The sequence below is a fragment of the Cryptomeria japonica genome, chromosome 4 (genome assembly GCF_030272615.1).
Source record: "Cryptomeria japonica chromosome 4, Sugi_1.0, whole genome shotgun sequence".
In the NCBI taxonomy this organism is placed as follows: Eukaryota; Viridiplantae; Streptophyta; class Pinopsida; order Cupressales; family Cupressaceae; genus Cryptomeria; species Cryptomeria japonica.
Genome location: NC_081408.1, coordinates 148,107,374 through 148,119,158, shown reverse-complemented (window position 1 = coordinate 148,119,158; position 11,785 = coordinate 148,107,374). Strand labels below are relative to the sequence as shown.

Genomic DNA, 11,785 nt, shown 5'->3' with positions numbered 1-11,785 from the left:
TGTGGACCTTCTAGAGTGAGAATCTTGTAGGGAGATGGATATTTTATGTTGTTGATTGATAACTATTTTGGGATGATGCAGGTCACTTTTCTAAAGGAGAAATCTGAAGCACTAGAGAAGTTCAAAATATTCAAAGCTAGAGTAGGGATTGAGACAAGATTGAAGCTGAAGTGTTTGAGGTCTGACAAAGGTGGAGAATTCACCTCCAATGAGTTTAATTCATTTTTTGAAGAGCACGAAATCAAAAGACAATTATCTGCTCTGAGAACCATTTAGCAAAATGAAGTTGTTCAAAGGAAGAACATAACAGTTTTGGATGCTACTAGAACTACAATGATTGAAGGAAATGTTTCGCATATCTATAGGAGAGAAGTTGTTAACACTACTATTTACACATTCAATTGGGTGCATATAAAAGGTGATTTCAGTAAGACCCCTTATGAGCTATGGTTTGGTCATGTTCCTACAGTTAGATATTTCAGAATCTTTGGAAGAAAATGTTATCTCAAAAGAGATGAGGATATAAATAGATTTGATGCAAGATGTGATGAAGGATTATTTATAGGATTTACTACTAAGAGAAAATCCTACCAGTGTTACAACAAGAGATTGATAAATATAGTGGAAAGTGTGAATGTGAAGGTTGATGAGAACCATGGGAAGAAAATTAGAGCATGTGGATATGAGTTTGATGGTCAGGCTGTTATTTCAAAGCAAGTGTAGAGTTTGAGCATGAAGTAGAGTGACCTGATAGAGGTAGAGATTGTGAATGTTGATGCTGATGCTGGTGAAGAAGTCAAAGAGCATAAAAATTAAAATAATCAGAAGACCCCGAGGTATGTAAGACTAAATCATTTATATAATCAGAATTTTGGTCATAAAAATAAAGGTGCAGTGACTAGGAGAAGAATTGTTGCTGAAGAGACATGTTTAATTTCTAAAATTGAGCCAAAAGATGTTGTTGAAGCTTGTAAAGGTGAAAAAATGGGTAAAAGCTATGAAAGTAGAGTTAGATCAGATTGAAAAGACCAAAACATGGGAACTTGTTCTGAGACCTAAGGACAAGAATGTATTTGGTAATAAATGGGTGTTTTGGAATAAGTTTAATTAAGATTGACAAGTTGTTAGAAACAAAGAAAGACTGGTATGTAAGAGATATTTACAAATGGAAGGTATTGATTTTGAAGAGACTTTTTTTCTGGTAGCTAGAATTGAATTTGTTAGACTATATATTGCATATGCTGCTCATAAGAAATTCAGGGTATATTAGATGGAAGTCACCCTTTTTGAATGGAGAGTTGGAAGAGGAAGTCTACATTGAGAAACCGAATGGGTTTTCATTGATAGATGAAGAGGATATGGTATGAATATTGAAGAAAGCATTGTATGGTCTTTAAAAAGCTCCATGCTAGTTTGGACAGGTATTTGATGAAGTTGGGATTTTATAAAGGTACTACTAATAGTAATTTGTGTACTTAAAGATTGATAATGAGAACATTTTGATTGTTGAAGTCTTTGTTGATGATATTATTTTTGGAGGAGATGATGATTTGAGTAGGAAATTTGATAATGATATGAAAAAAGAATTTGAGATGTTTATGATAGGTGAGATGAAGTTCTTTATGGGATTGCAAATTACATAGACTGATAAAGGCATTTTTATATCTCAATCTAAGTAGGTGAAGGAATTGCTGAAGAAGTTTGGGTTAGATGATTCCAAACCTGTTGGAACTCCTATGGTGACTGGATGAAAGATGACAAAAGATGATGAATCTCTAAAGGCTAACTAGACTTTGTATAGATCTATGATTGGTGGATTTCCTTATTTGACCCAGACTAGGCCTAGCATTATGAATGATGTATGCCTTGTTGCTAGATTTCAGGATGATCGTAAGGAAAGTCATGTTACTGCTATAAACAGGATATTCATATACTTGAAGGGAATAGATGGTTATGGTATGTGGCACCCGAAGGAAGACGATTTCACTTTAAATGCTTATACTAATGCTGATTTGGTAGGCGATGTTGATGACTGGAAGAGTACTACCAGTGGAGCATTCTTTTTGGGAAATAAGTTTGTTGCTTGGACAATTAAGAAACAAGATGCTATTTCTCTATCTACTACCGAAGATGAATACATTGCTGGTGGTAGCAACTATACTCAGGTTATTTGGTTGAAGTAGATGCTAAAGTATATTAGAGTTGTTTATAATGAGTCTACTATTATATATTGTGATAATTCTAGTGCTATCAATATTCTAAGAATGTAGTGGTACACTCTAAGATAAAGCATATATCAATCAAGTTTCACTTTTTGAGAGAGGAGGTCAGTGATAAGGAAGTCAGATTGGAGTATGTATCTACAAAGGAATAGATTGCATATATATTTATTAAGCCTTTTCTAGTAGATACATTTCTATATCTAAGAGAGAAGTTGGGGTGATTGCCCCTCCTACTGGGAACTAGATTCATTGAGATGCATTGATCTAGTGGACTTCATTGTCTTATCCCATTATCTTGATTGATGAGTTGGTGTTGCTGCTCCGAGAGAGTAGTCAGTGTGTGATTCAATTGATCAGATTTGTGAGTTTATTCTAAGTGGGAGATATTGCCCTTCTTAGAGGTAGAGATGCATCAGAGAATGATGATTTGTCTATGTCTTTGGCATTACTGTCAAAGTGGGAGAAGATCATCAGAAAAACATTGAAGTATTTTTGAGTTGTTTGTCTCAGTGGGAGTTGATCCTTATGATCTCAGGGGGATATTGATGGATGTCGATTTATTTCCTTGCATTGAATTTTTTTCACATTCATATGTTTCCATCAATACCAAAGGGGGAGATTGTTGGATATTAGAGTTGTTGGTATATGTTGTTGTCATTGATGTCAACATATTCTTGTGTTGTAGAGAAGTGGTTTGTTGCATAGAGTTGGTTTGGGTGATCTATTGCAGATTTGTTGATGTGGTTTATTGGGTTTTGACATGCTTATCTCTAGTTGATTAAAAATGAGTTTCATGATACTATGAGGTGATTTGATTAAGTTATGTGATCCTATGTGATGGTTGGTTTTTTAGTGTTTAGCATTGTAGAAATACCACAACTCTGGCTAGTATTTGATCCATATTGCTAAGGAATAATTATATCTTGATTTGTGCATTTGGGAGAGTGTTGGGATATTCATGTGTTTCCTCTAATTAGATGGTTCATGGTTTGGAACTTCACAAGAATATCTTTCAATTTGTCAGTTGGTGTTCTTGAGCTCTGGCGATGGTGTTAATGATGATTCTTATTATTTGAGTTGTTGTGGTGATTGCAGTGGAATTCACGTTTGTTGTTGATGTTCTCTAATTGTGTGGTATGAGTTTTGGTGTTTTGCATTGATTGTGGTGTGTTTTATTGAAGATTTTATTGGTCCACTATAATTCTTTGTATTATGCGACATATTTGATGGTTTATCATGTTACGGATGATCTTGATGAATTATTTGGTGATGTTGTGTGTTCTAGGATTTGATTTGGGTCCATTCCATGTCTTTTCAAACATTGTATTGTAAAGCCATAGCAAGGAAATCGAGGATATAAAGCGGGCGGCTGATAATATGGAACAACTGGAGCTGGAAGTAGTGGAAATGCTTAAAAAATTAACCTAACCCTGGATTTTTGACGGTCCCTTTTGGTCTTTGATCTGATGTCTCTTGTTTGTTGGCATTTTGTTTATCGGTTGTCTTTCCTTAGTTTGTTGTCTTTTTGTTTTTCCACGCTTTAGTGTAAATCTTTTGATCTTCTGGCTATAATGGGTTTCAGTGGCCCATCAAAACTTGTTTTCCCATATTCAAAAACTTGCACATATTGTATACAAATACATCAAACTTCTAAATATTTAGATGGAAGGTAGAATCCATGTCATACAACCCTCTTTAAAAATTCACAAAAGCCACAATGCAAAAGATCCCAGCGTAGCCAAAAATCCTTCACAAATTAAAAAGAAAGGTGTCCAAAAACTACTGGAATATTAACTTCAACAAAGTGTATGCAAGTCTGAAATCTAAAATTACCCAATATGATTAAGGAGTGATTGAAAAAATCAATAATAAAAAATAGAATATAAAAAACATGGAATATATAATTTACTTGGAGAAAACCTTTCAAAAAAACAACTTCGCATGCAAAGAGATCTAATTATTTTATTAATTCTTCAAATGAATATACATTAAAAGAACATCTCTCTTTGATTGTATTTTGGTAGCACTTCATTACTTATTCAACTTGGAAGTCAAACATACATACTACTAACACAAGGTACTATATTATAAAAGAGTAGGAGGTGATAATTCCATTATACTATCTCAAACAAAGGGTGAATACCACATGCAAAAACTATATACCCCCTTACTAGACAACTTATAAACTTGGTAAATTATAATAAATCATCACATGGTCTTGACATGGGTGCCTTACCCATAGCTAATAAGAGTTTGATAAATCCCTATGCCCCATTACACCTAATAGTTGACATGCACAACATGCAAGAACATGCACTAAGATGCAAGCATTAGGAAACAATATGCATTGGATTGACAAAATATACACCTTCCAAGCATCATGGAAATAAATGAAAATGAATTAGGATTGCAAAATAAATTGCAACATTTAATTAATTTTATTGAGTACATATAATGAAGTTGGTGGAATCTTAGAATTGTAGGTAGTCTATGTGACTATCCTTAATGATCAAAGGGATTAATATGTCTCTCATCATAGGATAAATTTATGTAATAATAAGACATTTGCAGATTAATTATTGTAATTAGGATAATCTACTTGAAATATTTTCAAAAAATAAGGGAAAATACTATTGGTATGAAATTCACACCACTTTATTGATACATAGTAGTAATATTGTATCTAGGATAGTACCATTTTCTAGTAGGTACTCATTTTTATCTAGTAATATTTCTAAATAATGAAGAAGACAATTCTTAGTAGTTTGGAAGTAATTATAGATAGTAGCATCTCTAGAATTGGTATTCACCATTTTTACGTGGTTTTCTCTACTACCTTTATGATTGTTAGCTCCTAAACAAGCATTATGGTTCACTTCCTTATCTACAAAGGTGACTAGGTTAACAAGGATTGTATCAACATGACAAATAAGATATCAACATTTCTCAAATTTGTTCCTAGGTTAGTTCATTTATAAGAGAGATTGATGCTATACATTTGAGGAAGTGTCTGACTCAAGCATCAAATAAGGATTAATAGATCAATATTTAGCAAGGTGATACACAACTAGTAGCATATAAAAATTCTATTGCTAACTCCTATGTTATTAATTCTCACTTAAGCTTCTAAATCCTCTAAAAAAATTTGTATTACTTGAATGCATTTTGATTTCAGAGGGAATATAAATGCTCCACTTATTAGCCACCTATAAAAATATAAAGACTATACTATTTCATTTCTTAATATTATTACATATTCTTTATTATTAATTAATTTTACGTATTTATTTAATTTCTACTCAGACATAGTTATCTTTGATTATTTAGAATTTGTACATCGATTAGCTTTACTACTCGTGGGTCAAAAGCTTTACCTTTATTAGTCGTGGATAAAACGCTTACATGTACATTCACATTGAGACTTTTCATTTTCATTTGCTTGAAAAAGTTAAGCTTTCTACTGTTGTTTTACAACATAGGATGGCGTTCCTTATCCCTTCCTTCTCTTGTGCCACTTTATATGTATCTCATAAAAATTGTATCTTGCTCCAGATTTTTGCCAATAGCATAGACTGAAAACGTTTATTTGGATTAATATACTTTGCATTCGTATTATCTGTAGACAGTCTAACCGACTGAAACAGATGTAACACCTGCTAGAAATTTACAAGACACCTTTTTCATGGCTTAATACAAAATGAGAAGGTGCTTTCGGATGCCTAAAATAGTAAAGAGTGCTTACAGTACTGAAAAGATGGCGACAATTGATCATAACTATAGGCTGCAAATATAGAGGAGCTTTTATTGGATGGTGCTTGTCAAGTTTATTGGAGGTAAGAAAAGATATCAATCATCAAGCCAATCCAGACTAAACTGGGTTTCCACAATTTCAACTGTAACTTCTGGAAGCGAAATGTTCTTTGCTCGTAACCACTACTTCCCAATCTTCTCATCACAGATAACCAGCTTGAGGGCACTCAGTTCACAAACAGCTCTTGGTAACCTGTTCAAACGAGAACATTCCCTCATATCAAACTCACTCAATCGCTTTAGTTGCCCTATTTCCTCTGGAAGTTCTCTGATTCCTTCGCAGAATGAGATGTCTAGACATTCCAACAGCCGAAGTTTTCCAATCGATGGTGGAAGCTCTTTTAGGCCCGGTAACGCTGATAACCTCAGCATTCTGAGAGAGTTCATATTCCCAAGCTCATAAGGTAACTTCTGAACCAGGTGGCAGTTGCTAATAGACCACATCTTAACAGAAGGCATATAACAGAAACTAATTGGCACCTCCTCCAAGTTGCTGGAGTGATCAATGTTAAAGTCCCGCAGCTTTGTAATTGTGAATGTGGATGCATATTGAAATCCTTCGCATAAGCTTAAAGATAACTTCTCTAAGTTTGATAGTTCTTTCCTTTGTTTTTGAACAAGCGGTGCAGTCAACCTCTCCAAGCGGACACACTTGAGTTGAGTGAGTGAAGATATAACATCTAAACCTTTTATAGTTGCCCTCTTTGTCCCATAATTCAATACCATTAGAAATTTTAGATTGTTCATAGATTTCAGAAATGGGGGAAGAGAGTATTCAGTTGAAGTAAAGAATAACAGCAGAGCCTCTGTCTCCGGCAAATTTATCTCAAACCAATGATTTGCCTCCATAGGGCCTGCATGAATAAATCAGAATTGAAATCAATTTAGATCATTGACCATGTTGGTTATGAATGTTAGTTATTTGGGTTTAATTATCACCATTCTATAAGCTCAATACAGCAGAAAAGCAAGTGGAAATGAGTGCTTAATGTTACACTGCGATTGAGAGCACTAGTGTCTTACAATTCTAAAGAATGACTAAAGCGACAACAAATATTTCCTATAGTTTCCATAGACTGTGTAGTCGACACCATAAGTGAGTGACAAGAATATTAAATCATGCTACTTGATTTTCATGTCAAATGGAAACAGCTTGATACATATGGCATCTAAGTTGCCGAGAGCAATGATGTTAATATTAAAATTATTCCTAAAATTATTGGTTGCAACTAAATTATGAAGAAATTATTTGAATTGACATACCTGTGTGAATGGAGAACACTTGAACATTGCATGCATTATAATTAAGCAACTCCCATTTTCCTGGCAAACTATGCTCCTTCCCATCCATCAGGAACCTCTTCCTGTGGACTACACCGTCTCGGGATCCCAAATGGAGGGCTAATTCACGCACTACACTATGCTGAGAAAAGTACAGCTCCGAGTCTTTTCCATTTGAAATTGAAACCTTTCTCCTGATAAGTGCTTCTACGTCAGCTTATAATTTAAACATTAGAAGAAAAAACCCAATATGAGAAAGGCAAATACCTTGGCGTGCTAGTCAAGTTCAAGAGATTTCTGCTTGCAAGATCTGATAAGATGGAAAGAGCGTCATGCCACTTTAACTTCCGAACATAAACCCATATGTCCAATAGTGAATCGGCACAGATTTTTATGTCCTCTGGAAATAAAGCTAAGTCTAAGAAGCATTCTTTTGCTACGTCATCTAAGTAATCGATACTGATCTCCAACAGTCTAATTAACCCATTTCTGTGATAATCTGATGCACTCTCCCTTAGAAATCTTGTTCTTTGCCCTCTCCCAAACCTCATGTGGTTCCCCATGCAAAGAGCTGCCGATCACCTTTAGAGCAAGTGGTAGGCCGCCACATTCTGCTTGCACCTGTAATCCCAGAAAGGTAGAAAAAAAATCATAAAAAGATCAGCTACACTGCAAGAAGAACGTTTAATATAAGACATAGTATTGCGGAAAAACCTAATTTCAACTTCAGAAGTTTCCACAATTGTATAATTAGTTCTATATATAATAAAATTCTTGCATGTAATATAATCCATAATATTGCGAGAAAAACTACTTAACTTAAGAATTTTCTAGAATTTTATAGTAATTTTATATAATATTAGATCTACTTATTTAGTTACGTGGAAGAACCATATTTTAAATTGATAATTCATTGTGCATAATTAAGTATTTTAATCTTAAACATTTGCTGATTGTTGAGTAAATCACATTCCCCACGAAACATCCATCCAGCACTATTTGTTTTCTTTTCCTCGATGCTTTTCCACTTTCAATAAATGCTTCTTGCATTATAATTAGATAAAAGTTGTATTGCCATATATTCGGAATGGCTTTTCTGAAAAGAAATCACAAGAGAAGCTTAGATTACATTTCTATTCACATCAAATAATTATAGGTGAGATAAGGATCAACGTGAATACCATGGATGATCGGGGTCGGCTCTTGGTCGGCTGGAGACAACGTGAGGCGACGGTCGGTATGTACCAATAGTGGCTCGATCATAATTAATTATCTAATTATTTCAGATATCCTTCAAAATCTAAAAAGATGTTTCTTGATCTAAAGTCTTCTAAGGTGCCCATTTACAATCACTCGTCAATTTTGTTTAAATGGGATTTAGTGTGCTACAGATTTGCCCTTATCAAAAATAAAGAGGAATTTTTACTTCTTACCCCAACCAATACAATTCTAAAGTAGTTTCAAGCTGATCACAAAACTCCGCACTCAAATGATTTTGGCTAGCCACAAATCTTATCTAGAAGTGGTTTTGGCTAATCACAAATACAACAAATTTTTCGAATGGTTTTTAGCTGATCACAAACTCTTTACCCAAATGGTTTCTAACTGACCATAAACTTTGCACTCAAAGGGTTTTGGCTGACCAAAAACAATCATCATGATGGAGAAACTTAATCATCATTTTGGGCTTTATTCATGGGCTTTTATGCTTACGCTTTTGTATTTGTATAAAAATTGATTATTGAGTCCATATAAAAAGGCTAGTTCTATAGTTATCATTTTCACATACATTTTTCATCAATCTATTAAACCAAGAAAACTAGGGTATTGGGTACAACTGATCATGCATCCCAAACAATAATATAGGCACAAAACATATTTCAATTTTGTCTTTCAACAAAAGCAACTTGCACTCAATACATTTGCCCAAAAAACAAGAAAACTAGGGTATTGGGTACAACTGATCATGCATCCCCAACAATAATATAGGTACAAAACATATTTCAATTTTGTCTTTCAACAAAAGCAACTTGCACTTAATACATTTGCTCAAAAAGCAAGAAAACTAGGGTATTGGGTACAACTGATCATGCATCCCCAGCAATAATATAGGTACAAAACATATTTCAATTTTGTCTTTCAACAAAAGCAACTTGCACGCAATACATTTGCCCAAAAAACAAGAAAACTAGGGTATTGGGTACAACTAATCATGCATCCCCAACAATAATATAGATACAAAACATATTTCAATTTTGTCTTTCAACAAAAGCAACTTGCACTCAATACACTTGCCCAAAAAACAAGTTCATTAACTATGTCCATTTACATCTCCATATTATGAAGGATCTTTTCAACTACCAACAATATATTTTACAGAACCACTTTTGACAATAAAATCTCCTTCACATATAGATAGATATCTTCTCTCACCATATTATGAAGGATCTTTTCAACTACCAACAATATATTTTACAGAACCACTTTTTGACAATAAAATCTCCTTCACATATAGATAGATATCTTCTCTCACCTCTGACGCAAACACTTTGCACCTGATGCTAACTCTACATTTGAAATCTATTACCTTAGACACTCATATAATTAGTTCACAGAGCAAGCTTATATGCCACACCTAAGCCAAAAAGTAAAAATAGAAAAATCTTACAGCAAGTAGTTGTCACCAGATTTTCTTACACTTTGCACCTGATGCTAACTCTGCATTTAATATCTATAACCTTACACACTCATACGATTAGTTCACAAACCAATCCGATATGCCAAATTTAAACCAAAAAATTTACAGCCAATAGTTGTCACCAACCAAGCCTGTATGCCAAATTTAAACGAAAAAATTTACAGCCAATAGTTGTCACCAGATTTTCTTATGGCTACACGTACCTATACATCCGTGCTCTTCTTTCTTCAAGAGGGTGACTTTAACAGTGACAAAATACTTCAATAGCTTCTTCAAATAAGTAACTCCAAATCTTTTATGACTTTAAACTCTTTGCAGTCTTCACAACAGTCCAATGACCACAACTCTACAAGAACTACACAATCATCACAACTCTACAAGAACTACACAGTCACCACAAACTTTGAAGCTGCGAACCTCTTCCAAAGTATGTAACTGAGAACAGGTTTTAACTACAACAGCCACACTGCCATTCCCTAGTGGGCTTCTAAAAAATTCCTTTTCTACAACACCCACACTGTAATCTCAAGTTGGGTATCTCCTTCCCCAAAAACCCACACTATAATTCCAGGCAGGCAATCAATCTCCTCATGCACTCCAAACCTTCTCTATTATTCCCACAAATCTCTTATTCTCAACAGGGGATTCCTCTGTGCACAATTTTTTTCAACGGTCTCACTCTTTCTTTTTTATTTCAAGCTCTACCACAAAGAACAAAAATCTCTGCGGCTTCTCTCACTTTGCTAGCGTCAATGTTGGTTTACTAGCTGGCAGCCGAACTGGCCGCACTTTTATCCCGTACCGTTGGGCAGAAGAGTCGGGCTGAACTCTGCGACTTGACGAGCAACTCTTGACAGCTTACCTCCTCCAACATCAAATGTGACAGGACAGATGAGAAAAACTTCAAACGTGCCCAAAAAGCAATACAAAAAACTTTACCAACTTGGATTTGAGATCTCCAAACGATTTGAGAAGAGGTAGTATTTGGATCTGATGAACAAGCAATTCTTCAGGCAACTACCTTTCTGTACAATGGATGATCTCGTTTCTTCATTTAGGCTGCTCAACAAAACTGAGGTGGCTTTTCATCTGCAGCACTCATCGTTTCAAGCATCTTCTTCAACTTTTCAACTGTAAACTTCTCCAGATAGGACAAGCTACGAAGACACTACTAACTTTCAAGCACGGGACACCCAGAAATGTTCAGTTCAACTAGCATTTTACATTCATTCAACTCGAGACATTTCAGCTTTCTACATCAATCGACTTTAATCCTTTGCAGACAATACAGACTACAAAGACACAACTCACTCTGAGCTACATGCAGCAGAACAGCCTACCCAGGAAACACTGGGCACCTCATGTGGGATCGGAGAAGCTCAAACATGAGCTCTGATAAGACATTTCAATTCAATTCAATATATAGGCAAAAACATAATAAATGCTAAATCCAATGTAGCATAAAAGTTAACTGAGAAATTTATAGTAGGCCGGTGAGATAAACTAGCACGTAAAACAGGGACGACTGAGGTCGGCTCTTGGTCGGCTGGAGACAGCGTCAGGGGACGGTTGGTCTGTGCCGACAGTGGCTTGACCATAATTAATTTATCTTCTTACATTTTCGAGTGCCATATATTCCAAAAAGATAATGATAAGATTGGAGAATAAGGATAAAAGATTACAGTATTAGAGAATAAAAAGTTAGGATAATCGTTCAAAGCACGATACTACAAATAATGTAAAAAATAATATCGTACCTCGTTCACTATATTTG

The 11,785-nt window shown here is 34.8% G+C and overlaps 1 protein-coding gene across 1 annotated transcript; it reads right to left on the bottom strand.

Annotated features, from left to right (window-relative positions):
- Positions 1 to 5,612: 5,612 nt before the first annotated feature.
- LOC131079829 (probable disease resistance protein At4g33300) lies at positions 5,613 to 11,420 on the bottom strand. The gene is made up of 4 exons (XM_059219649.1): positions 10,215 to 11,420; positions 7,581 to 7,934; positions 7,296 to 7,507; positions 5,613 to 6,886 (listed from the first exon to the last, which is right to left on the bottom strand). Exons 2-4 carry the CDS (start codon positions 7,874 to 7,876, stop codon positions 6,156 to 6,158), a joined length of 1,239 nt encoding a protein of 412 aa, XP_059075632.1. The 5' UTR covers positions 7,877 to 7,934; positions 10,215 to 11,420; the 3' UTR covers positions 5,613 to 6,155.
- Between the last annotated feature and the right edge of the window lie 365 nt (positions 11,421 to 11,785).

What these genes read in the sequence shown, in the direction of transcription:
- LOC131079829 (XM_059219649.1), bottom strand. Translation starts at nt 7,876, where the DNA reads ATGGGGAACCACATGAGGTTTGGGAGAGGGCAAAGAACAAGATTTCTA. An exon ending in AACTTGACTAGCACGCCAAG is followed by an intron (nt 7,508 to 7,580) that starts GTATTTGCCTTT and finishes AGCACTTATCAG; the next exon opens with GAGAAAGGTTTCAATTTCAA. An exon ending in AGTGTTCTCCATTCACACAG is followed by an intron (nt 6,887 to 7,295) that starts GTATGTCAATTC and finishes TTATTCATGCAG; the next exon opens with GCCCTATGGAGGCAAATCAT.